At 39.9% G+C, this 26,904-nt stretch overlaps 2 protein-coding genes across 2 annotated transcripts in view; one reads left to right on the top strand and one right to left on the bottom strand.

Annotated features, from left to right (window-relative positions):
- Positions 1-40: 40 nt before the first annotated feature.
- Positions 41-16,908, bottom strand: snx3 (sorting nexin 3). Its single transcript, XM_037750063.1, has 4 exons — positions 16,701-16,908; positions 4,782-4,877; positions 3,475-3,599; positions 41-885 (listed from the first exon to the last, which is right to left on the bottom strand). Exons 1-4 carry the CDS (start codon positions 16,860-16,862, stop codon positions 780-782), a joined length of 489 nt encoding a protein of 162 aa, XP_037605991.1. The 5' UTR covers positions 16,863-16,908; the 3' UTR covers positions 41-779.
- Positions 16,909-18,122: 1,214 nt separating this feature from the next.
- The window catches only part of afg1lb (AFG1 like ATPase b), a 31,511-nt gene continuing 22,729 nt past the window's right edge, over positions 18,123-26,904 (top strand). The window contains exons 1-5 of the mRNA XM_037750032.1: positions 18,123-18,314; positions 19,347-19,675; positions 24,188-24,251; positions 24,341-24,442; positions 24,678-24,805. Of these exons, the coding sequence (XP_037605960.1) occupies positions 18,200-18,314; positions 19,347-19,675; positions 24,188-24,251; positions 24,341-24,442; positions 24,678-24,805 (738 nt within the window). The 5' untranslated portion in view covers positions 18,123-18,199. The remainder of the gene's footprint in view (positions 18,315-19,346; positions 19,676-24,187; positions 24,252-24,340; positions 24,443-24,677; positions 24,806-26,904) is intronic.

A 26,904-nucleotide genomic window follows, 5' to 3' on the forward strand; every position in this document is an offset into this window, starting at 1 on the left:
AGGTCAACAGTCCAAATCAACAAATGTAATTATGCGCGGAGACATTTCATCTATTTTATTGGAAAATCTTCAAAATAAACAAAAATGGCACAGCAGTATACAAATCTCAAAATGCATATAGCCAGTAGAAATACTGCAGTTCCCTCTGTGTAAATTACGTCTTTCTTACTAGAAAATCATTGTGATAACTGGGCGGGTGCTGGTTGATACACACACGTGCTTCCTTTTGAAGAAGAGGATCAACTAAGTGTGATTTGAAAGTCAAGGCCCATCAAATATATGTGTGTGTGTGTGTGTGTGTGTGTGTGTGTTTAGTTGCTAGTTATGGTGCGCAACATGCCGGTATTGGATATATATGATGGGAAATGCTGTGGGTCTTTACAAGAGCTTTGCATACATAGAACGCTCATTCAATGTTACTATATAAATGAATATATTCAAGACATAGCTAAATGATAAATACATAATATATATCCATGTTAGTGGCATTTCCAGACATAAAGAGAAATTACTATAAATTACTTTCAACCACAGTTAAGTGTCGAACATTCTTGACGCCAATTAGAAAGTGAAAACAAACACCGATCAGGGGCACTAATTTAACTAAAAGAGGCAGTGAACAATATAACTTTGGGGGGGCGCGGGGAGGGGAAGTTGTCATTGAAATGTTTATTGTCTTGAGAGAAACCTGGAGCAGTGAAGAGAGCTTTGGGTTGTCTGGCACAAGCTGGACTGAGCAGGGCCGAGCCAGGCCAGGCCAAGCAGAGCGGTGTTGTCCTTCAGGCTTGCCTGATTTTGGACGGGGTGTAGGTCTTGTCCACAGACTCGTCCTGTAGAAACATGTGCAGGCATCGTTCGTTCTGAGCTAGAGGATGACCTGCCACTCTGAAACACACAAGAGCACAAGGCAGGTTTGATGGTGACATGGAGACATGAACGTACCTTTGGACACAAGGACACACATGAACGAACAGAACGGGCAGAGATTGACGGGAGCATTGGACTTACTTTACAGGCCTTTACACACCAGCGGCATGACGAATAACTGACACGAAAATGCAAAATACTCGCCTGCAAATATTATATATCTAGGGCTTTTATTGTGAAAGGTAAGAACGAGTGGATCTGGTCTGTGCTGCCTTTGTCAAGGTTGAAAGGAGTAATGAAGTTTGCTGTCTTGGTTATAGGCGCAACTCAACCCGTTCCGCACAACGTGATTGGTTGATGCCTTCATTTGTGGTGCGAATGCTTAAAGAAATAAACATTGTTTCTGATAAATAATATGCAGATTTTTCGCCGCATAATATTTGCATTCTCTGTGTAAGTATTCATGACAAAAAACAGTTTGGCATCCTGTTAGCCTAAAGGTTTAAAGTCCAGCTGAGGACCTTTGATGCACGTCATTCCGTTTCTCATTTCCTGGTATCTCTCTAATGAAAGGGACGACTGCTGAGAGTTAGCGTGTACTGTAGTATGGATTTGGGACACAGCTACAGACGGGCAAAAAAGGTCTTTGGTTGGACAGAAGATGTTGTGATTACATGATATTCTTGACCACTAGGTGACAATGACACCCTGAAATCTTTAACAATCTTTGCAATAGTCAATATGCCATTAATAAATCTAGTTAGTGGTGATGAAGAGGCTTACTGACATTTTGAAAACTTTGACCATATACACACACTGACAGTGGGGTCAAAGACATACAGCGACAACTATCACCTGTTTACATTAAGCCCCGTAATTACCCTGCATTTAATTAAACTTTTACACACATTGGTATGTCAATGGATGTGGTTGTGTGGTTTTGGTCACACACTCTTATTACTTTATCGTAGTAGAAATAATGTATTTTTTCCTCTCATCTCCGAGGTATAAAAAAAGGAAGAAAGAAACACTTGTGCAGGAGAAAGACCCATCAACACAGGGTAAAAGATACACAAGAGTTTTCTATTTAGAGCTTCGACAACTAGTAAATTATGCATAATGCAACTCCACTACCATGTAAAAACAGTTTGAGGGAGTAAGTGTGGAAGGTTTATTTAAAGGTTCATTTGTTTTTCCCCCACATCTATCTTCTATCTTCATTCTCTGCTCAGGTAGACATGACAAAATAGTTGTTTGCTGCTATATTAATGCTCTGGATATCGTATAGAGCACCTTTAAAAGAATCTGTACTTCGTATCACCTTCATTGCAGCTGTATGTTTCCATTACATGTTGAAAACACTGTATGTTTGGGACTGTTTCCCTCTGTTAAAGCCACTTTGACATGAATGTCCCTTCTGATGACGCAAAAGGAGCTTAACGAGAATGAGCCGGTGCACCTGAGACCCTAAAAAAAAAAACCCCATTTTTTAAACAGCAAATTTCTCAGAACAGATCAACATGATGACATCGTACGTAAGCATCTTAACCTCTAACGGAAAATATTTTAGACAAATTAAGCGTCCCCGTGGGAGGCACTGACAGGTCAAATACCAGGGCAATCACTGCAGAGATCATGCCTGCTCCCCAACAAACGTTGTTTAATAGGTTTTGGAAATTGAGAGGCTGACCTTGAGGACAAGGAGCATGTTAAAATGTCAAGGCCTTGCTTCCGTTTTTGAAGTGGGGATGTAAGCCCATGAATTATGTTTGACTAGCCTAATCAAAAACGGATGGTTATCTCCTCTCCTCCCTCTCACTTGTTTCACAGCGACAATCATGTTTACCATTCCTCTTCACAATGCTCTCAATCACAGATTAAACAATGCTGCCAGCCACATCGGCCAGTATTAAGTCTGAACAATGATATGATCAACAGCAGCGTTTCATTCCCAGGAGGCAAAAAAAAAAAAATCTTAATTACTTACACATTCTCATCGTCTTTAAAAAACATATTTATGGATTTTAATTTTCTCAACTGTCTTTGAGCACTTAATATTCCAAAAGGAAACATTGATGCATTTGCACATGAAACAAAGATAATGGCCAAGTCTGCAATCACAGCAAATAATTACAATCACACTGTAACTTTTATTGTTCCGCAGCTGAAAACGAGGACATGCTGGATCAAAAATAAGCAGAGGTGCACACGCGATCCCACAGAACCACGCGCGCTGTAATTTGAGCTGCAATTATCATAAATTACACATCAACAATAAAACAAATGTGGAAAAAATTATGTTGTGGGGGTGCACACTTAGAGTCCTCTTTGGTTGTTCTTGTCCTTTGCGAGGTAATTAAAAAAGAGAATTAAGGAGGATAGTGAGGAAAAAGACCCGTCCGTCTCCGCGGGTTCAGTTTGTTAACAATATGAAGAGAAGTGAAAAAGTTGAAGCTACTTATTGCACAAAGTGTTTTATTGTTCTTGAGAGTTAAAATAATACCTCGCTAAACGACCGTGACTACAAAGAAAAAAATTGTAAAGAATAAATTGTTTTAACCTCGTGGCAAAGTAGGGGAAGAACGAAGACGATGTGGAAAGTCTTACTTGTTGAGAAACTGCTCCAGAGACTGTCTCCGCTCCTCGATGAAAGAGTCGTCAAATATCCCATCGTCTCCTCGAAACGGAAGCTGTCGGAAAAGAGCTTTTCCTGGGAGAGGTGGGACGACCACCTGAGATAAAAGAGCACCCATAGAGAATGACACAGCAGCAGTTAAACAGGCATATATGACTTATTATTGAGGATTTTAGTGCTTAAAATTAACAGAGTAAAATGCTTTGAAACAAGACAGCTCACAAAACTAAGATCCTGTCGTGATCGTGTACAACATGATCTGGTGTTTACTAGGGCTGGGACGATACACCTATCTCCCGATTCGATACCATCACGATGCTTGAGTGCCGATTCGATATGTATTGCGATTTTAAAGTATTGCGAATCTATAATAATTGCGATATAACGATTTATTGCAATTTTTGTTAACTTTTTTAACACTAGAAAAAGTTGAATCATACTTTTACTTTGGAAAATATCTAAATTAATATATTAAAATGTTTGATTTTCAGCACATATGTAGTCAGAAATGTCCTGAAGTGAAATATATCGGTCATTTTCAGGCATTATTTATTAAATTCTTTCCAGCAACCAAAAAAATCAAAGAATAAAACCATTTCCCTCACAAATTAGTGTTATTTTTTTTTTTATTTATAAGGGACTTGTAATGTTTTATACTTTTTTTTATAACGTTTCCTGTCCATGACAGAGTTAGCATGCAGCTTTAGCCATGATGTCTAGCTCTGCTTTTCAGGACAATGTGTGAAACCCAAAGTGTTTCCATACTTTACTGTATGTGTATGTTTAGGATTCAGGTCGTATCCACGTGGACCCACCGCCGTTTTCTACTTTCTCGTTTCGGCTAGCTGCGGTTTGTTTTAGTTGACGGATACGGAACGGATATGACGTCACGTTACTCAGACTACAACAATAAAAGCGGTGACTTCTTTGTACCTCCACATAGACTCAAATGAAACAAATACTGTATATCGATTCTGGCATTAAAAAATTAATTTCGAAATCGAAAAAAAAAAAAATCGCGGTACATAGGTGCAACAATTTTTTTCCACCACTAAAACGTTTAAAACCAGATAGTTTATGGTCTATATTAAAAGCAGGAAAAAGAGCATAGACCACATTTAGGTGAAATCTTCTTTAACAAACTGCAAAAGGTTCAAAAGATCTTTTTAACAACTTTCTCTCCCATACAAAAACACTGCTCATGTGATCAATGGTGTATGCTGATTTGATAAGCAAAGCACTCAGAAGCCTTTGTGTTGAGTTCACCTAAATGGCTCACCTTGCTCTCCCTCTCCAGCTCCGCTCTGAGCCACTCAAAGTCGCTGTACCGCCTCCGTACACTAGACTCCTTCAGCTTGAAGATGGGCAGGTTGGTCTGTGGACACACACAGACACACACATACACACAGGTGTCAAACTGTTAAAGCCGTCGCTTTTAAATATTGCCTTGATTCACAGAGTTTTCCTGAAAACTGCAGATGGAAGAATGATTTTTCAAGAAATGACAGAGATGGTCGTCATTTCTGTGAAACCACGTTTAGTCAGTGCTTTAAATCCCAGTCAGTAACAAAGTGTGTGTACACGCTTTTTAAAATCTACTGTAGTGTATGTATGGCTGTATGACGGAGTATTAGGGCCACATTGAGGAAAAAAAAAATCAATCTGAGATTTCGGGAATAAGTCATAATATTACAAGAATAAAGTCACAAGTTTAAGAGAAAAAAAGTCATACTATTATGAGAATAAATAATAACACTTAAAAGATGGGCGAGTAGTACTTGCTCTTTTCTGACATTTGTGTTTTTTTAAACAGAAAACACAGGTTTTATACTGTGATATTTAGGGCTAATGTAAATGATATACAATACAGCCAACAGTAGCCTATGTCAACTTTCTTGTAGTGAAATGAGGAGGTATCGTACAGAAAACTCCTCATTTCAACTTCACCAATCAGCCGTTCCTTGTCCGTTGCGGCGCTTTCAAAGCGAGCGACAGGAATAAATAGAAGCAGGGCGTCTGACAAAAGTTCAGCTCAAAACGGCTGCACAGCTTCGTCCCTCGCGGCCAGTTAGTTCATGCCAACAGAAAACAATCAAACTGATTTTATCACCTGTGCTTGTAATATGTAGGCTACACGCATCCCAATACATTAGACCTCTCTGCGTTGTATGCATCACATTCCCTCTAGATTTTCTTTTTTGCGAACCCCCAACCTTAAAGTTCAAACTGCGTCTGTAATGAGCCTCAGTAATGTTGCTATGGTTACCTGTGGGTTAAAAACCTTGAGCAAGACTTAAAATGGTGCTTAAAAAGGTTAAAAGAAACTATTTTTGAGATATAGCCTTTTAAAACTACCAACCAATCAGTGGTCGTACTTCCTGTGGGAATGAATATAAATAGCAGACAATTATTAGAAATCGGTAGGGAGAGACTGTGCCAACTTGAAAAAAAAGACAGAGTGAAAGGTTTTATTGCTTTGGGTTTGGGGCGTAGCCTTGTGTTATCTACTCTGACTTCATTAAAGGGGAAAAATGGAGGAGAGAAAAAAACAAAAAACAAAGACTCCTTCAAATTGAACCAAGCTGAATAGAAAAATTGAAAGTTCACTTGTGTTTTGCTCACCAAGGTCTGTCGCACTCCAATGTTGTGCCATTTCTGTGTGTGTTCTTGTACGCCAAAGCGCAGATGTATGCATAATTCTAAGTTGCTGTTGACAAGCACTTGAGAGTGAATTTCATATTAAAAGGGGGAAATGTTTCGACATTGACAGAACATTGAGCAAACAGCACATTACAGCACAATGCCAAAACTCTTCACTACTTCTGACAGCACATGGCCATCCCGTGACAATGTACAAACAAGGAGAGAGTGAATGAGCATTTCATTGGCAGGCCACAATCACAGAAGGTCATAATTCATGGAAGTAGGAATCACAAGAGCAAAGCAATTGAGCAAGTAGGTGCAGCATGAATACAGTGTGTGAGCTGCAGACTGATCGATGAGCACACGACTGTGACTGTGTGCAGTAAAGGGGATGGAGAGTTAACTAGAAGGCTGAGTAAATGGCTGAACAAAAGAGAAAGGAGGGGGTGTACGTGGTCATAAAGGAAAAGCAGAGAAACTGGAGGGGTTGGGAGCTTCATCTGGTCTGTGCAGGACTAATTGAGGAGGAGGGAGAGCAGGAGTGGTCTTTTCGCTCTCATGGTCTCTCCTTTTCACTCTTTTTCCTCTTTATTTCCCTTGCTCTGCGATAATAAGTCAGATTTTCTGCCCTTGAGACTCCTCTTGTGGCGTTTCAATGGGGAAAATGCAGGCATTTGTTTTCATCCCTCTTTGCTCTGTCCTCCCCTCAGTCAAAGATTATGGATCCTGCCCAGATTTGGTTAGAAAGAGCAAACTCGTTTGATAATGGCAATGAACGCTGCCCGTCAGCCGACTGATTTCATGTTTTGTTACCTTGGGAAATTATTGAAAGGGAATCCTGGTTTATGCCACAGTATACACTCAGTTGCCAGTCTATTTGATACACCTAGCTAAAACTAATGCTGTGTAAGACAACAGTCCTGCAATATATATAATTTCGAGGATGTAGTTATATCAATAAAGGTATGCTAAAAAACAGAAACTCTCCTCTGTATGCAATATAGCAGCAGTAACTACATCCTACTACTACTACTACTGTAACCTTCATGAAGTTTGGATTTATTGCAGGACTGTTGTATTAGACTACATTATTGTTAGCTAGGTGTACCTAATAAACTGGCAACAATATTTTTACTTGAGTTGATTGGTTTAGCACCTAGACTCCCTATTTGAGTTATTTTTTCAAGCAGCAGTTCTTTATTATATCATAAGCTAATTTTACGAACAGTTTGATTCAGGTGCTTAGATGTTTGTAACCCACCTCCCCATTATTTCATGTTTTAATAGTTTGATCATTTATATCCAGGAGGATATGTGGTGGGCTACGGTCCAATATAAAATATAAAATAAGAAAATGGAGCGATTTTTTGGGGAGATTTTAACATTCTGGTTCAATTAAAGGACCAGTGTGTAGCATTTAGTGCGGTCCATATGAGCAAAGTGTAGAGCCGCGGCCGCGAGCTAGCCAGTGGGGCACGCTCACATGCACTAAAAACACGTGCAGCCGGCCCGGTGATGTCAACAAACCATGGAGAAGCTCATATTACAACACACACAGAGAGAGTGGGTGACTTTATTCTCTGCTCAGGTAGACATTACTCCTCTCTATCTTTACATAGCTAATAGTTGTTTAATGCTATATTAATGCTTTGATTATCGTATAGAGCACCTTTAAAGTGCATTTTAGCACAATCACTATAATGCTAGACTCAGATTACAAGATATTGGGACCAATTAACCCAGACCTCTGAAAATCTGGGTACAGTCTGATTTGTGTCCTTGATCACTACCAGTGTTTGACACAGAATATGTGATAATGTGAGAGGTTTACAGATAAGATTGTATTGTGTATCATGTCTTGCTTGTTACATCAATGTGTTTATCTTTTAAAGATAACTCTGGCACAATAAATTAAATGTCAATAGCTATGTTCAATACTGGTGTTTGCACGAGTGTTTGTCTGTGACAGAGAAAGAGAGAGGTGTGTGAGAGTGTCACCTATTTTACTCTTATTTTCTTTTCTTGTGGTTTGTGATTTGACAGCTAATAATTACATTACCCTTGTGTGTGATACCACCTGATTTCAAAATCTGTTATGGTTTTCAAACTCTTAGTTAATTAGTTAATTAGGCCCTAACCTCAGTATTAACTGTAACACAAAAGCTGATTCACTCTCACCCCATGACACGAGTTTTGTTTTTTAACCACCACCACCAGCCTTGCAGCTATTTTCCTAAACAAACAAACCATTTTGTATCCAAAATCTTACTGTGAACTTTGTCGTGCATGCACACTCCCTCTTTCCCCACTCTGTGAAAACTTCCCTTTCCCACTCATTTCAAGTTCTCTCCAGGTGAAGTTGTCAATGATCCCCTCACTCCTCCTCTTTTCTCAGGTCACAGGAGAAGTGGATTATCTTAGCTTTATCACCCCGGCGCTCTAGCAATAACTCCACTTTCCTCTCACCGCGGTCCGTCCCCGCTGCGTCATGTTACCTCACAGCATGGAGCGCCGCGAAGTTAATCCCCACCACAACAGATCACAGTTACAGGTAATCTGCCACCGCCGTGACTCTAATCCCATCATGTGCACACTGAAAAACACTTAACCACGCGCGCTAGCACACACTGACGTACATGAAGTATGCATGCACAGGTGTTAAGTATGAGGTTTGACCAGTCACACAGTTAACAATGTAAAATATAATAGCCCGAGGCATTCAAGCCTGTTTATGCACACGCAGTCGGACTAACCGTCGCCACACAATGAAGCCAGCAGTGAGAGTGTGAGGAAATAAAGTCACCTGGCCTTTCAATCCTCTCGCCGTCTCAAACCCTGTGATTAAGAGATTTGCCTTGCAGGACAAGGGGAGGAACGAAAACGACAGAACTGAAAAATGAGAGGTCTTGCTCGCTCTTTCTCTCTCTCACACACACACACTGAAAGAGGCGGTGCGTGAGAGCTCTACGAGTCAAAGATAAGGTTTCCCTGGCCTCTGTTCTCTTCACGGCTGGTTAGAGGTTTGGGCCCCGGGTGTCTCAACTTACTGGCCCCTGCAGTGATTGGGAGGTGGGACCGGCCCACACCCAGCCGGGCCTTAGCGTTTCATTAATTGTCTAAAAAGGCACACTTTGCCTCTCTCACTTTCTAAGGGACATAATAAAATATAAGAGAGGAAGGACAGGACAGTGAAAGAAATGAAGTTAGCAGAAGGGACAAAAAAGAAACTTAAGCTGGGCACACACTTGTTGTGTAATTCCTACTACTGTACGAATACATTGTTTTTGATGTAAAGCCAAAACTCACGACCCGAGTGCTCACACTGTACGTTTAAAATTTAAATAAAAACACAGCCCGTCAGCACCTGTGGGCCATTCTGGCTGTTGACAGTTGTCAATAAAGATTTGTTTGAAAGCTCTGAGGCAGGTAAAGTTTGTTTGCTAGCAGCGATCTGTGCGGGTCACAATAATCCTCAAGCCTGGTTTATGCTTGCCGTAGTGAAGCCGGTGTGAGGAGCACGCGCCAGAAAATTACGTCATCACGGCTTTCGCGTGGTGCACAAAGGCTCTGCAAGTTGTCGAAGTGGTTGGTCGTGCACCTCTGAATTTTTTCTAACTACGAGCCCACTGCACGCGCTGCACTTTTCATTTCAACATGGACGCCTTCGAGGGAAGATTGGTCAAGCAGGTTCGCGTGTACAGACATCTCTACAACTGTTCATTGGGAGACCACATGACATTGAATACTTGGAAAGAAATAGGGAACACACTGCGGAAAGAAGAGGCTTTTTGCCGCAGGCTGTGAAAGATCGTATCACCAGATTCTTGCCCTAGTGGATAGCCGACCAAAATGTTGGACCTGTCAGGAATCCATCCGACTGTCCGATGGCTGGTCGGGAAGTGTTAATCGTTCCTCGGTCACCCATGTACACGCACAGCAAACGACGCCCGAGAAAGCTGAAATTCGGTCCAACTTTAAAATGAGTCGTGCAGCTCAAAATTTGAGCCAGAAACGGGCTAAAATCGTACAGTGTATGCCCAGCTTTAGAAAAAGACAAACACAGACAATATGGTTATATTAAAAGCAGGTTTAAAAGATAAAATGCTGTATCTAAAAATAAAAGGACCATAAAGCTAGATGTACCTCCTCTAAAGTAAACATCCTAGCTTCACTTCCCATTATGAGTGTACAAGGTGCAATCCACGCTCCATAGGAAGAGCATGTGATTCATAATGTGTGGGACACAATACCTTAGGCTCATTGAAATGGGTTGAAAAGAGGCAGAACCCTTAAAAACAGCGAGACACAGAGAGAGGGAGAGAGGGGACAAAGATCACTCATCTCCTGAGAGAACAGTTCAAGGCCACCATGCATTAGCTTTTAGCAGGATGGATTAAGTCAAGTTTGAGAGTGCGCATCCTAAACCTCCCCCATGCCCTCTTCCTACCCCTCCCATATACGCTCCTTTCAGAATAATAGCATAAAAAATGGCAACATAATACCATCTCATTGCATCATATTCCAAAATGGGGAAAAAAAAAAGACGGGGAACAAAAGCGTTGGGGCTATGGGTCTTTCGCTCTCGCTTCTCCGTGTACTCTCTCACTCGTTCACTCGCTCGCCGGCCCCTGCGGCCTGACAGCCTACCCTCTCTCCGACTCGCCTAGCTGGCAAAAAGCTGCTTTGTTGCCATAGTATCAACTCCCACTTTTGATACTGTCATTTCAAGTAGGATATGGTAGCCTTGATACAATATGTTCCCTATTTCCATTAAAATAGTTGTCGAAGAGGATGCTGTAGACTTTGGATTACACTTGACTGTGCCTGACAAGCGCCCCCCCCACACACACACCCACTCCCCATCTCTCCCCATTTTATTAATGACCAAAGGCCCCCGCCCCATAGCCCAAATGGAAAAAGAGAAAGAAAGAGAGAGAGAGAATCTATGGGAGTAGAGAAGAGGAGGGGTAGAAGACTGAGTGAGAGTGAGCGACAGAGCTATAAGAGGCCTTTTATGTACTCCTATCCATAAACAAAGTGAGATCCCAAAGTTCGCTCCCCTGAATGTGCTCTCTGGATGAGATGGGAACCAACTAAAGACAAGAAAATTTTGATAATACCCAACATCCCCTCCTCTTCCCCCCTCACACACACACCAACTCCATGTTTGCTGAGGGTCCAAACAAATACACTATGCTGCTTAAGGGGGTCCTCTACAAAAAAAAAAACATTGAGGTGATATGATAAGCAGAATAACTCTGTCCATTAGGGACATGAAAAGCATGCGCAAAGGCAGAAACACCATACCTACCAGCTTCCTGTGGTCTATAAGCCAGTGAAGAAACTACGCTTAAAACGAAGGGATTTAGGTGAGAACAAAAATCCATTGTTTCAACACGACCCTGGACATTACAAGTCTGCTCAGGCAAAATGAGATATCCGCCTCCTTTCACTAGGAACTTCCACCTCTTTAAAAAACCTGACTGAAAGACGTAGGTTGATTTTAAACACCAAATGCAGGCCTGGTTGTCAACAAGTGACTGTGTAACCTGCAAACAGTTCTTCTCACATAACCCGATCTTTATAGAGAGGCAAAGTCCCTCCCCTTCCGTTGGTCCCCATGGGAAAAAAGTATGTACGGTAGTCAACGGCGAGAGACAAATATTTTTTTTGATCCCGTTTGAATTGCGCCATGAATTTCACATATGATGTTTGTCGATTTAAAACATAATTTTGCAAGTCAAGTAAACCACTCAATGAACTACATCTCTCGTATCACACAATATATGCCACCAAAACTAGCTAGCTAGCTAACTTAGCTATGTTCCACGCACAAATGAAACGTTATCGTACCTGATGTGTTTTATCCAGCGACTCCTTGCCTTTTTATCAGCCGGGAAGTGAAAGAATAAGACCTGTTGCTAGTGTGAGTACAACCCAGTATGAAACACGCGGGCATCTTAGCTTCAGCGAGAGAGACGTCACTTACGCGACTTTTGGGTGAGTAGTCTTTCTAATCACGCATTTTCACAGTTTGACAACAAACTTTCTTGACTTGCAAAATTACGTTTTAAATAGACAAACATCATTTGTGTGATTCATGGTGCAATTCAAACGGGATCAAAAAATTATTAGTCTCTCGTCGTTGGCTACTGTTCATATTTTTTCTGAAATAAGGTGCCATGGTGGTCCACCGGAAGGGACGGGACTTCGCCTCTCTATACAGTTTGTTTCACCACTAAATTGATGAACATTCAGACGCCGCCGTCACAAGCCAAACGCATAAGCCGACATTCATTTAAATAGAGTCGAGGCAAACTTTCAGAGAAGGAATAAGCCCTTGCTCTGGTGTTTACACTATACATTAAACCATATATAGTTATCAAAGGGGCCTCAGTAACACATTATGAACTCAGCAAGTGACTGCACACAGCTGGGAGTGAAATGGGATAAGTGGGCAATGGGATGAAGGCTGGTGAGGGGGTGGCTTTCTGCCCTCCCATGGGTGGGGGGGCGGGGGGTAAAGGATGGGGAATAAACTCCAGCTCCCCCACACCCTGGCCTGTTTCATTCTTCTCCTCTCTCAATGAGGGGATTAGGCAGACTCTCTCAGTGCGGCCACAAGGGCTCTCTCGATTTCGGGGTGGATAGCAGGACAGCAGTGGGAACCGGAGACAAGGGAATAAGTTATAAACAGAAACTGTCTAGCATAATTAGACGATAGCATTAAAGTAGTTCTAAATATTATAAGCAAGATAGAAACAAAAAGAGCGAAGCGCAGGCTATGCATTCCAGGCCGAGGCATTGTGGCTAACGCTCTTAACATGCTGGAGATGGAGTAAAACGCTTCTAAAGAAAGTTGAAGAAAGGAGAAGGAGGGAAGCAAAGCAAAGTTGACACCACGTTTGTTGAGAAGTGAGGGATGCGCCGCTTCTTCTGTGGTCTTATGCAAAGCAGGGTCACACAGGGCTATGAGGTGCACAATAATGCTGATTACACGCATATGCTAATTATTACACGCTAATCAAGTACAGTAGCCTTATATTCAACGCTAATGCCTGGAGACGGCTTCTCTTCTCTCAACCCATTTCTTTAAGGTAAAGGGAAACTATAAATACTTTAGGCCTGCTCGCCAATCTAAATACTCCAGGCCACTAACTACTGGGGTGTCAGTCAACTGAAATGACAATTTAAAGATAAGAGATGAGGCAATCAGAGGAGACTAGTGACTGCCTGACAATTTCAGACTCTCAGTACAACCTGCACATTAAAAGTGGATACAGTAGAGTCCTGGAATGGCTCAATTTATGCAAAATTGTATGTGGTGACAGACAGGATGAAAAATTAAACATGCAAATGTCTTTGAAAAAAGTTTTTGTCAAATTCTGAAAATGGTGCCATTTAAAGAAAACCATACGACTTTCTCTTATGTTTGTGTCGGCTACATGTTGGTTAAAGACTCTTATAGCTGATCATATAATGTGAGTGAGCACTGAAACAAAGCCTTATTTAAGCTTGACAATTAATTCTTGACCTTAGAAACAGCAGGTGAAAAGAAAACGATCTCAGTCCAAGGTCCTCTAAGTTTATTTTCACTATTTAATTCACTATAGAAGTGAGCCCAATGTTGGTGAGAGTTGTAAGAGAGACTGTCCTGATCATAGGTTTCACTTCCTCCACAGTAACCTCCTCAAATATAGTAGACAACAATCTTTTCAGATGTAGGTCCCTGAAGCAAGACCTAATGTGTCTCAATTTAGGGGTCCTTGACACAAAAAAGGTTAAGAACCAGTGCCCTAAGTTGCTCGTTCTGGAGCTTTCAACTTCATCACACAGTCTTCATCAGCACATGGAGTTTGCGAGCGGTCATTGAACTGTAGATCTTCAAACTTTTTGTTGTCCCGAGCAGGATTTTTCGTTCATGTTGGCCATGTTTGAACATCTACAGTTCAATAACAACTGGGCAAACTCCAATCTGTTGATAAAGATTGTGTGATATGATCGTAAGCTCCGAAACATGTGGGTAAGTGGACCTTGATTTAGTATTTTTTGTCAATAATTTAGTATGGTCATTGTCTGCTATTTGTTATTTCATTGAAGTACAGAGCTAGAATGATTTACGCTGATTCAGCCTTGACTAGGAAGCTGTTTGCGTCTGTCACAGGAAAATACACATGAAAAATACAGAGTCAGGATCTCTGTTTTGCAATAGTTAGGACTGTGCAACCGTTATTCTCCTCACTGATTGCTCAATAATGACAAACTTCTGGACAGTGTCAGCCAACAGTCTAACACGCAACACATGCATTTAGACCTACATCAGCATAACGGCACTGTGGCACTATAACTGCCCCTGGCTTTTACTCCATGTTTTTATCCTTAGCTTTTGTATGTGAATTTGGTACTATTCAGAAATTAAATGTATTTGAATTGAATTGACATTTAGACCAACTACTTTGCCAATAGATGGCAGGAACTAAAAAGTAAAGCATTTGTTCTCCTCTACAAGTTATTCCGTAGAGTAGGAGGAAGGAAATGTGTTGAGGGGGGGTGGGAGAGACTGGAAAGGATCAGGAAGCATGCTACATCCTGTCTACACTTCCAGAGAAGCTGATTTATGTTCCCCTTTGGCCGGTACTGGAGTTTACTAGTTTAGATGACTTTTGATGAATAATAAGAAAAGTCAGGACACAAACCAAAGCATTCTTTAACCAAAACAACATTCCCACTAAAGTAATATTAGTATGGTGTGTATATATGGAAAGCAAGAGCTGAGCATTTGGTCATACAATCCTTTTAGGTTTGGTCATTAAGTGTAACAAATTCTGTTATCTACTCTTTGCAGTCAGAAAATGGGGTGTGGCTGGAGTTCAACCCCCAGCTTTTCAAGAAGACTTTAACTTTTAGGAGGAGTTATTTTAATCATCATTTATTCAGCTTTGCTGCAAGGGTTATATAACTCTTGTTTGAAGACATATGACTTGTGTTTAATTGGTAAAACAGCTGCTCTGTCACGCCACTGTGGAAAAACACTTGAGGCTAATGTAAACAAATTCCCTTCTTTAGCAGAGAGATAACAACATGGCTGTTATACCAGTAAAGCAAACATTAGTAGGGTACATGTTTACATTGGTGTTTCACATCTCTCTGCGGCTTACTAACAAACGTGAAGTCAAATAACTTCAAACCTAACATCAGTTACTAACATTAACTCACTAGCTTTCTCTACCATCATCGTTTAGCAACTTCTTTAAATCCAATTCTCAAATTCATTCACATAATACTAGACAGGTTAAACCATCTTCACCTGCCTTTTTACAAAACAAAACATGGCCAGTACTCCTTCAGATATCGTGCTGTACAAATATGGAACACCAAAATACATGTTATCAAGAGCTCGTTATCCTTAGAACATTTTAAAAGGAAATTATCATCACATTCATGATGTCTAATTATCTTTTGATATGTTTAGATACATTTTCTTTTTCTTCTGTACTGTTTCTTTTGTATGTATTTCATTGTTTTTATTGGGTTGTTTTCCACTGTTTGGTTAGGTTTTTCTGCACATTTTGTTTCTACTTCTTGTTGTTGTTTAACTTTTGTTGTATTTTTTAAATTATGTTAGTTTAGATCTTTCTAACTTTTTTTTGTTATTGTTTTTTTTTCTCTTGGGGTTGGAGGGGAGGTCCTTTGACCTCTCCTGACACATTTCTTGTTTTTTTTTCAGTGACTGGATTTTGTGCAGTTTTATATATGTGCAAATAAATAAATAAAAAAATAAAAAACTTAAAGGTCCCATATTATGCTCATTTTCAGGTTCATATATTTGTATTTTGCGTTTCTACTAGAACATATTTACATACAGTAATGTTAAAAAAACAACTTTATTTTCCTCATACTGTCAGCCTGAATATGCCTGTATTCACCCTCTGTCTGAAACGCTCCGTTTTAGCACATTTCGACGGAATTGCAATAGAATTGCGCTGCTAGGAAACAGCTTTGGTCCATGTGTACTTCCTGTCAGCTGATGACATACACTGCAACCAGGAAATAAACTAGGACACATTTAGAATGTTTACATTTAAAACTGTGTAAAGGGTCTAAATATTGTATATTTGTGACATCACAAATGGGCAGAAATCCTGACAACTTGTTTCAAATGCAGAGTTTCTGAATATGGGCTGTGTGTATTTCCCTGTGGATTGAGCGTTTTGATACTTTCAAGGTATTTATATAGAACTTAAACCTGCTTTATAATAAAACAAAACATGAAAATCTCCCTTTTTTTATAATATTGGACCTTTAATGTCAGATAGCTAACTAGCCTAGTTAGCAAAGATGCTAATAGCCTGCTTGCTAGCGTTGGCTAACTCACAAATAACTCCCTATTCTTCACACATATAGTCATTCACACATCTTAATATTGACTTAATATTCACTGTGGAGTCCCATGATGTCATAGAAGTCATAACGTTTCCTTGACTACAGGTAAAAAACGTTACCCAGCTCAGGTAAGCTAGTTAGCTTGGATGCTAACGTCATTAGCTATGGTTACCTTCAGTCTGACTTCATAGGTGGTATATCTGGTCCTGCCCACTCCGGTGGTATCAGGGTTGCTCACATCGATCTCTAGGAAGTTACTCGGTGGTCCATAGGCGTCATTTAGGTTCTGAGGCTTAGAGAAGAGCCTTCTTGTGTCAGCTATGGTATCAGCCATTTCTCCCACTGTCCTCTTCGTGCAGCTGTTGATAGTCAAGCTAAGTTAGCCTATCTACATCCTGTTGTTGACCTTCAAAATAAAACATTTGGTGCATGTTAAGCCCGCGTTTTAAGAATTAAAGAGGAAAAAACGCACTATAATAGGGGTGCGTTTGTATTTAAATACACTATGTGTTTATATATGTGCTTTCCCACGCAATTAAATCGTTTACACACCTAAAAAGTGTAAGTGTAACTTTTATGTTGAAGGTGAATCACAGGAGTTCCGGTATTGCTCTGGTTATCGTTATGGAGAGCTTGAACTGGACAGCAGTGCTGCACTTCCGATCAGCTGAGGTTCAGCTGACGGTGCTCGGCCACCTGCTGCTCGGTTTGTTTACAACCCGCCCACCGGCCACATTGGTCCTAATCACGTTTTTGGATGATATGCATAATTGTAATAATTGTTTTTGTATAATTTCGGAGCATTCACGCTTCGCTATGTAAAGTAATTGCTGCTAAAATGTAAAATATACAGGTGATCACGTTCAAAATTATTGAAGTGCCTTCAGGATTTAATGCTGAACATAATATTGATTATTAAAAAAAAAACTAGAAAATGTTATTTTGGATTTATTTCGGTCTAAAATGTGCAGCAGTTTGTTTTCTATTTATCTATTTTCAAGTGAACCTGTACATTTATTTGATAAGTGAGGCTTTTAATTATACATACTGTCTTTATTATTTCATTTATTTATTATTGAGCCATTTGTTTCTACATTTCTGTCTTTATTATTTCATTTATTTATTGAGTCATTAATTTCTGTCTTTATTTCATGTATTTATTGTTAATTCATTTATTTCTACATTTCTGTCTTTCTTATTTCATTTATTTATTATTTATTAATTTATTTCTACAATTCTGTCTTTATTATTTCATTTATTTATCATTGAGCCATTTGTTTCTACATGTATGTCTTTATTATGTCATTTATTTGTTATTGAGCCATTTATTATTACATTTTATTACATTTATTTATCATTGAGCCATTTATTTCTTAATTTCTGTCTTTCTTATTTCATTTATTTCTTATTGATTCATTTATTTCTACATTTCTGTCTTTATTATTTCATTTATTTATTATTGAGTAATTTATTTCTACATTTCTGTCTTTATTATTGAATTAATGTATTATTGAGTCATTTATTTATTTATTCTTATGATTATGATTTGTTATATCTGATGAAATTTATTCAGGACTAGTCACAGTTAGATCCCTGCTATGTGTCATGTGGCTCATACTGTATGTGTCAGGTGACCATGATGTCAATAAAGTTTTCACGTTTTGAAACAGCATGGCTGCGTACACGGTGCCTGCAGCTGTCAGATGCTCAATGAATGTTTTATTAAGAGACTCTGTTCTGATCTCAAAGAAAATATGCCAACTGTCAGCTATTTGCACTGGAAACGGTACGTGTCTTTCCATCATGTTGTAGTCAGTGGTGTGTTCAGGTTGTGGGAGATTTCGTGTGTTAAAACCTGTCTTCTTAGGTAACTACATCACCCATACATAACCTCTGGATTACAACCCATACATAACCTCTGGATTACAACCCATACATAACCTCTGGATTACATCAGCACCTTCTCTTTATAATCATTCCATTGCATCTATATAATCAAGGTCTTTCTTGTTTTTTTGTTTTTTTAACAATGTCTTTATTGTTTGTTTTTTGTTATACAAACATCAGCATTATTATGCAATATATTCAATACAGGATTTACTTTAACAAACATAACATACCCCACACACCCACCCTGTTCTCAGGTCACTTCTGAATCATTTTGCATTGTTTGGACTTAAAGGAAAAATATAGTACATGCTGCAGAAGTTTCTTTCTTTCTTTTGTGGGTATTTTTGAGGACTAAAAATGTGGACACATTTCAAAGAATTCTGACACACAAATAAAAAGTTTGAAAGTAAAAAATAGTGCAAAAAGTGAGAGATTTTGGACAGTACTACTCAAGTTCCTTTCTTACAGGGCCAAAATCAATATGCAGCTTCACAGTATCAATCATACAGTTAAATGGCACCTCTAACAAAATGAAGATACACATAAACAGAAAATAAATATATAGAAAATAAATAATAAATCAAATAAAAAGAGTCCATTCCCTTCTGAGGGTCTATACCACTATTGTGAATTTTTACGTATCCTATCTTAATTATTCCTCCTGTAGAAGCTCACCAATATCACTACTTTTTATGAAATCATTAAATGATTTCCATATTTCCTCATAAACACCCAGTTTGTTTTTCAAGGTATATGTTATTCTCTCCATCGACATACATTGTGCCATATTTTTAATCCAAGCGCCCAATGTAGGTGCATCGGATTTCTTCCAGTTAAGAGCAATCATTCGTTTTGCCTGCAATATAGAATCAAGGTATTTTTTGTAAGCTTTGTGTAACACAGATTGTTTTTGCTGTAATGCTTCAAGGTTACACTAGTTGGAGGACGTGCAGTTCATCCTCCTCGTCCTGCTCCTCTGAGTCTCCAGCAGCAGATATCTGTACCTTCAGTGGACACTATGATCGCCTGGTTCAGACTGGCTCCCTGAGGAAAGATGTTCAGCAGAGACATGTCGTCCAGCAGCTGGCTCAGCTGCAGCACACCCTGGAGAACTACAGTAACAGCATCTACCTGAACCCTCCTCCTCCTCCACCTCCCAGGATAAACTCTAAAGATGACAACAGTCAACCTCTAAAAGATGATAAAGATTATTACATTACAACAGCTGAAAACAAAAGTGGTGGATCCGCTGCTAAGGTAAAGGAGTTATATGGTAACACTTTCCTTGACGCCCATGTCTATAATGCATTATAAACATACTTACAATGCCTTATAATCCGTCTATAGCACTGCATAATCGTAGTTATAAGCACATCAATAATCATAATGCTTTATAAAAATAAGCATAACACATTATAATGCATTTCATTATGACTTACAAGGTCAAGTATCTTTCTTTTTTTACAGGGATCATAGTGTATTATAATTTCCATTGTTGTAATACATTATAGTCTTTTTAATAATGCATTAATCACTGTTATAATGCATTATAATGTGACCATTGTTTGCTTTAAGTAAAGTGAGAAACACATCATTAAATCTATGCAACAACACAAAACATTATAAAATATTTTTTTACTTTACTCAAAGCAAACATCAACCACTTAGAGTAACTTATAATCACATTATAATGCATTATAACAGTGATTATACTCATTATAAAAAGATTCTAATGTATTTACAACGATATAATACACTATGATCCTTGCAAAAGTGACCAACAATTATGAAGTATTAGGATACTTGACCTTAAAAGTCACCATAAAATGCTTTATAATGTGGTTATTGTTATAAAGCATTATGAATATCTGAGTTCTTATAACTATGATTATACAGGGCTATAAGAAGATAATAATGCATTATGAGAATGTCTATAATCAAATCCTCAAGACTCTTCAATAGAATACCATGTACTCATACAGACGAATTATCCACCATAAAATACAGTGAACAAAAATGTTTTCAAAGTATTTTACGTAAGTTTTCATGAAACCCGTGCCTGGTTCTTACTAAACAGTATTACATCCAAGTTTTTTAGCGAAATATAAGTCCGTATAGAATCGTTTTGATTGTCCCTGTGACTTAGATTATTTCTTATTGATACATTTTTCATTTAATTAAAAACAACTGACCAAGACCACACCACAGACCGAACAACAAGGTCGTGTCTCATTAGGCATTGACCTTGAATGGTTAGGTTAGGATAGGTCGTAGGGGGAGGAGTCTTGTGAGAGTTTTTGCCAGATTTTGCAACTTTTGGGTTACCTTCTAGACACAACCTAACAACAACGGCATAAAGCAACCAATTTCCTGATGTGTCACTCTGGTCAGCCTAATTTCATTAGCCACAAGGAGCATGATGATGATGATGTGCATAAACAAAACATTTTGTACACATCCTCTCCAACTCTCCCAGAGCAACATGTCTTTCCTCTCTGCCAGGTACATGACTTCTCTCTGCTTTGAGTTACTAAATCAAAACATAAATTCAGTAAATTCCCTCCCCTTTCACCCAGTTTCTGCTCAGTAATAGTTCATGTAGGAGAGGGAGTATTTGTTCGCATGTTTGCAGACTACACCAAAGAATACAAGACTACCAGGCCTACATAATCAAGACTATAGCTCTGATAAAACAACTCAAACTCGACTCCACTCACTCCACTCATAAAGACCATGAAATGTGGTTGAAAAATCGGGGAAAAGTCAGTATGTAAGTGGGTTTTAATCTACTATTCACAGCTCAAGAATTAACTGTCATGTTACAAGACTAGAAATAACTCCCCCATTCACTCAGTCACTATTCTCTACATAACATACTGTTCACTCAGTAGTGGAATGTAACTAAGTGCATTTACTCATGTACTACTCATGTTCTTAAGTACAATTTAGAGGTACTTGTACTTGAGTATTTACTTCTTACTTCTACTCCACTACATCTCAGAGGGAAATATTGTATTTTTTACTCAACTACATTTATTTGGCAGCTTTAGTTACTTTGCAGATTTAGATTATTAACACAAATTATAAATCAACTAATACATTATGATGTATTGTTATAGATTAAGCTACCCAGCAGTATATAAACTAGTTAAAATGAGCTCCACCTTTACCAGCTGCAACAATTAAGTGATGAACACATTAATGTATCAACAATTATAATCCAATAACAAGATATAGAGTATATGATTCTGGAATGGGCCATTCTGCATAAAGAGTACTGTTACTTTTGGTACTTTAAGTATATTTTGATGCTAATACTTTTATACTTTTACTTAAGTTACAGTTTGAATGCAGGACTTTTTACACTGTGGTATTAATACTTTTACTCAAGTCAAAGAATACTTCTTCCACTACTGCATACGCTCAATAGAAGTAGTCACTAGAGATTTGGTCACTTCTGAATCATTTTGCATTGTTTGGACTTAAAGCAAAAAATAGTGTACATGCATTTTAAAGAAATCTGACACACAAATAAAAAGTTGGAAAGTAAAAATAGTGCAAAAAGCGAGAGATTTTGGACAGTTTACAATTTGCAAGGCAGCATGGGTTTGTCTAAAGCCTTTTACAGTGTGGCATCTGGACTCTCGTTCTCTTATAAAGCCCCATTGACGTCTAACATATGGCGGGACTTGACCGAGTCCACTGCACTGTACTCCAGTTGTATCACTGATGGTGGCCGTGGGGCTCAGGTCAAAGGGAGGGTAGGGGTCTGGGAAGTGCATTGTGCATGTGAGTTTTGGAACGGCGTAATGTAGGGGGGCTGTTGTTGTTTTTAGGTCAGGGGAGCTGACTGTCTAGTATCTGGTGGTGGTGGGAGTTGTTTTGTTGGTTGGCTGGCACAGACACATAGGGTTAGGCAGAGATTTTGGAAGGCAGCAGGGCAGACCTCCCGCTGGGCCCGTCCCGGCACCCCTCTCACTCTCTCACCGTCCCCATGCAGTAATGAGGGGATCCCCATTGTCTGGGCCATTCTTGTCCTTTTTGCTTTTGATTCGGGACTCTGACAAATACTTTGGTGTTAGGCTATCAACACCACCGCCCCCCCTCTCCTTTTGCACCTTATTTCTTGCTCTGTCTCACACACACACATACACACTGACTGGAGTACTTATGCAATTATTCTGGTTTGAATCAGGTCATACCACTGTCCTTTCGGTGTCTGTTCTCTCTGTGAAAGTGCCGCCATTGTCCTCACTAACTGACCAAGTCTGTGAGGAGAGTACACTTGACTTAATATTGACCCAATGTGGCGTGGTTTTGCGGATGGTCGGCTAACAATGGGCCATTGTTTAGACGGAGCCACCCTCTTCAAGTCAGACCTGCATCATCCTGTATACTGTAGGATTCCAGCAGGACAGTTGGACCACTTAAACCTTAAACTCCCATAATCACCACCTTCTCAGTGAGAGACATGACGTCTCTGGCTGTACATAAACGTGCAGTTTTTCCTGAAGTCATTTCAAAGTGGCCATGTCCTGCATGTGAACTTTCCACTCATGTGCCAGTCTATATCCTCCTCCAGGAGGTGAGATGAGGCCACCAAGCTCAGCTAGACAGAGCGGCTGTGGGACAGCCTTGTCCTTCTCCACTCTGCCGTGGCAGAATGGCTTCCAGCCACCGCTGACAATTACCCCACCATGCCAGAGGGCAGTTTGGGAAGTCAGGGAGAAGTCACACACTGTTATGCCAGAGCAGACAGGAAAGGCTTGTTGCTCTTCCAGTATTTCACTCCAGCTCAGGACGGGCGGGGATGTAGGGGGTAGAGGGGAGGAGCGGGGAGAGAGAGAGAGGATGAGTAACAAATTTGTTTTTTCATTTAGTTTTCAATTGGCCATTGTCCGCATTTACCAGAGTCAAGTGCTCCTTGTGCGGTGGACACCAAGTGCAGTGGACACCGAGTACCGTCTCCATGAAATAGTTGCTAAATTAAATTTTAAGAGGACAAACCTTTCTATTTAGTTAATCCCAAAGCTATTTGGCGTTGCCCGGTTACAGAAATGGGCAATCCTCAACCGCACCGTTGTATTAAACATCTATCATATGCTCCAAGTTCTCATCACATGTCATGATTAAACTGATGACACATGCGTTTACATGGCTCGGGCCCTCTTTAGAGATATTTGGCTTTACTCGATATTCTCAGCTCGGTCACACAGAAGACGGTTTTTTTTGAAGCACGGACCTTTTGATGATAGGAGGCAGGCAGCACAATGACTTCCAGCAGCACCTCAATGCAACAGTACCGTATCACAATTAGCAGCGCTAAACAGGCTGCACAGACAAGTCCACTCCATCTCGTATGGAGCCTCATCCAGTCCTCTCCGTTTTGTCTGACAAATCCCCCCATTGTTCCTCTGATGATGCTTTTCTTTCGTGGGAACCCTGGCTTGTCTTGTTGATTAGATCCCCTTTGTCTTCCTCCCCTGCAGTGGGCTAGTCTGGAGAATGTGAAACCTCACACTGTAGTGGTGGCTTAATGCCTCAGCATACTTTGTTTATCAAACCATGATTCAGTCTTATATGGTAATGAATATAACGAAGTTTATGTAGGTCACCAGCTATAGTGTTTTAATAAGGAATTAATATATGCGTTCATTTTGAATGTTGATTTATGGTGGTGCATTGTTGTTTATGATGACAAGCGGCTGTTAAAAGATTTGGTGTAAAACAAACAGTCATTTCCTCATTTTTCCTGTTTCCCCCCAAAAGGAGGAACCTGCTCCACCACCACCACCACCACCACCTAAAGGCTTCTATATCTATGGAGATGTTGGTAAGATCACAAAAGAAATAAACATTACTATGGTGCTAAATGTCGACAAGATTTCTAATAATAATTGCTTTCTCTTTAATCCCTCTCAGGCACAGGGAAGACCATGCTCATGGATATGTTTTACTCCCGTGTGGAAAACACTCGCAAAAAGCGAGTCCACTTCAACGGCTTCATGTTGGACATCCACAAAAGTTAGTATCATCCTCCCACTCCACGGCGCTAGCTTGACTTTACAGAAGTTTTCTGACTCCTCGAGCGCCGGAGATTCTATATTTATACCTCTGTTTGTCCTGAAGCCCTCCTGCTAATTGTCTACCATTATGCATGCAGGTGAAATTACCGCTTTACTCAGTATTGTCGTCGGGTTTGGGGTTGCCGATGCAGGTGTGCTTTAAGATGTGCCTGACGTTTGTGTACTGCTTAAAGGGATCCATCGGAGGAAACAAAGCCTGCCAAAACGCGGGCTAGGGAAAATGTTCACCTATGACCCCATATCACCGGTTGCCATGGAGATCAGCAATGAAACCTGCCTCTTGTGTTTTGACGAGTTTCAGGTGAGCGAGTTTGTTACTGTGTGTGTGTGTGTTTCTTCTTGAGTTACAAGTATAGCAAACCATATATCAACTGCATGCATTTGCTTAACACAGTACTACTCTGACACTAAGTAGTAGGTGATACTGGTGAATATACTGCTAGTACAACTCTATATAATAATGGCATGCTGATGCTTAGGAATGTTTTAGTAAAAAAAATACCAGTTCGCCAGGATGATTAAATAAATATAGTCCTTTTAATGTGCCAAAGATTTAAATTAAATACATCCTTTGGGACATATTGTGTGTATATAGTATAAATAATATCTGAAGGCATTTTAAATGTTTAATCAAGTTTGCAAAGATGAAAAAAAAAGAACGACCAGCATGGTGATTAATATTCATGTTTAAAACTTAATATGTTGAAGAAGATTAATTATACACGCATAACACAGGACAGCGTCAGTAAAGAAAAGAAAAAAAATAACGCCTGCACACTACTCTTTTCTTTACTAAAAATGAATATGTCAAATAATGTTCCAGATAAAACACATTTTTACAGTTTAACAGTTAATCTCACCTACAGTCGTGCTGAAGTAATTACTTGTACATTATTTTTGATACATGCTGCATACATTTTTTCATATGTGCAGCTACTGGCAGATTCATTATTGAGGGGAAATGGCAAGGCAACAGCAGATATATTGTAGATTAGAACCAAACGCAAAGTCAGAGTCAGAAGAAATGAATGAAAATGTGGCATACAAAGAAGGAAACAAAGTGATATGTTACTGTTTTGTGAGTAGTAACTGCTTTGTGGTTTAACCTTGTTTCTTAGATTAGATCAGGAACTCTGAGTTTAGTTTTGAGTGTTCAATCTGTGATCACTATTAGTGTTCAATTAAAGCCGGTGTCTTTCCTGTCTTAACAACTGGATACTTCTGATCTTGAAGCCCCCACAAAAACAGGACTGGGGACACCTAGTGGCCTTTTTGAATATAGCACACTTGTAAAATGACTTCCAGTAGCAATGAAACATTCTCTCTCCTTAGTATGTAGTAAAGTAGTAATTTACTGGTACAGTAGTAGTAAATACATGTGTAATGTCAATGTATAACATTTCATTGTCATTACGTTGAAGCTGCAGCAGTCAGTTGAGTCAGTGATCTGCTCCCGTTGCTTGCTTACGCACCCACACAGTTAGTTTGCTCCCAAACCATTACAACCAAGTCACCCATAGCTTTTGGATTCACATAACTAAAAGGCACCATCAGCCATTAGTGCTGCAGAACTTCTCATTATTTCACCCTCTGGTGTCAAAGGAGAGAGCCACTACTGAAGCTCTCTGTATTCTCTGTAAGGTAGTTAGTCATTCACTGAGCAGAGAAAGACGTGTGCTTCTGTCTTTATCATTAGCCAGCCAAACACATCTGTTAGCAGCACAATGCTGCTCCTCTTACTGATATCATTACAGTTAATGCCAGCAGGTCAAAGGTCACAGAAGGTGCGCTTGCTCTCTCTAATCACTCTCTATGCATCTGCGAGGATCAAGAGCTGCTCCTTTCATCCGCCCGTCTTTCACATTTTAAACCGCGGCGCTGTTTGTGCATTCTCATTGATTTGTTTTGTTTGCCGTCGCCAGCTTTGCCTGTTTTCGCTCGTCGACTGTTGCTACTGGTGAATGGAGGGGAAACAAGCAGACATGTGCGCGTTGTTTGTGATGCATAAACAAGAGGTTGCAAGGTTGGGAGAGTTGGGGTGGGGGGTGTGGGGGGGGTCTATACCAATCAGCATCCTCCTCCACTCAGCCATGCAAATGAGGCTCTGGGTATCAGTCGCACTCTCCTGCTTCCTTAAGTGAGTGGAGCTAGAAAGCGACTGGCGGCGGCGGGTCAGATGGATCTTATCCTCTTAAATGCTAATGACATTTCTCCATTCTCTTCATTAGCGCCGTGCCATTATCAGTAATTTGTAGCCCCCCTCCCTCCTTTTACGGCCCCCCACCCGCCTCCCCTAATGAATACTCGCCATTGAGAGGTCCGAGATGGAAAGATGGGAAGGGAGCGAGCGAAGGAAGACGAAGAGTGAGAAGAAAACGCTTGAGCGTCATTGTCTCAGGG

Source organism: Sebastes umbrosus, chromosome 18, assembly GCF_015220745.1.
Source record: "Sebastes umbrosus isolate fSebUmb1 chromosome 18, fSebUmb1.pri, whole genome shotgun sequence".
NCBI lineage: Eukaryota > Metazoa > Chordata > Actinopteri > Perciformes > Sebastidae > Sebastes > Sebastes umbrosus.

Excerpts from the sequence above, each read along its gene's own strand:
- snx3 (XM_037750063.1), bottom strand. The coding sequence starts at position 16,862 with ATGGCTGATACCATAGCTGACACAAGAAGGCTCTTCTCTAAGCCTCAG. Across the intron at positions 3,600-4,781 it reads AGCTGGAGAGGGAGAGCAAG|GTGGTCGTCCCACCTCTCCC; the intron begins GTGAGCCATTTA and ends CTTTTATCTCAG. Across the intron at positions 886-3,474 it reads CTGGAGCAGTTTCTCAACAA|AGTGGCAGGTCATCCTCTAG; the intron begins GTAAGACTTTCC and ends TGTGTGTTTCAG.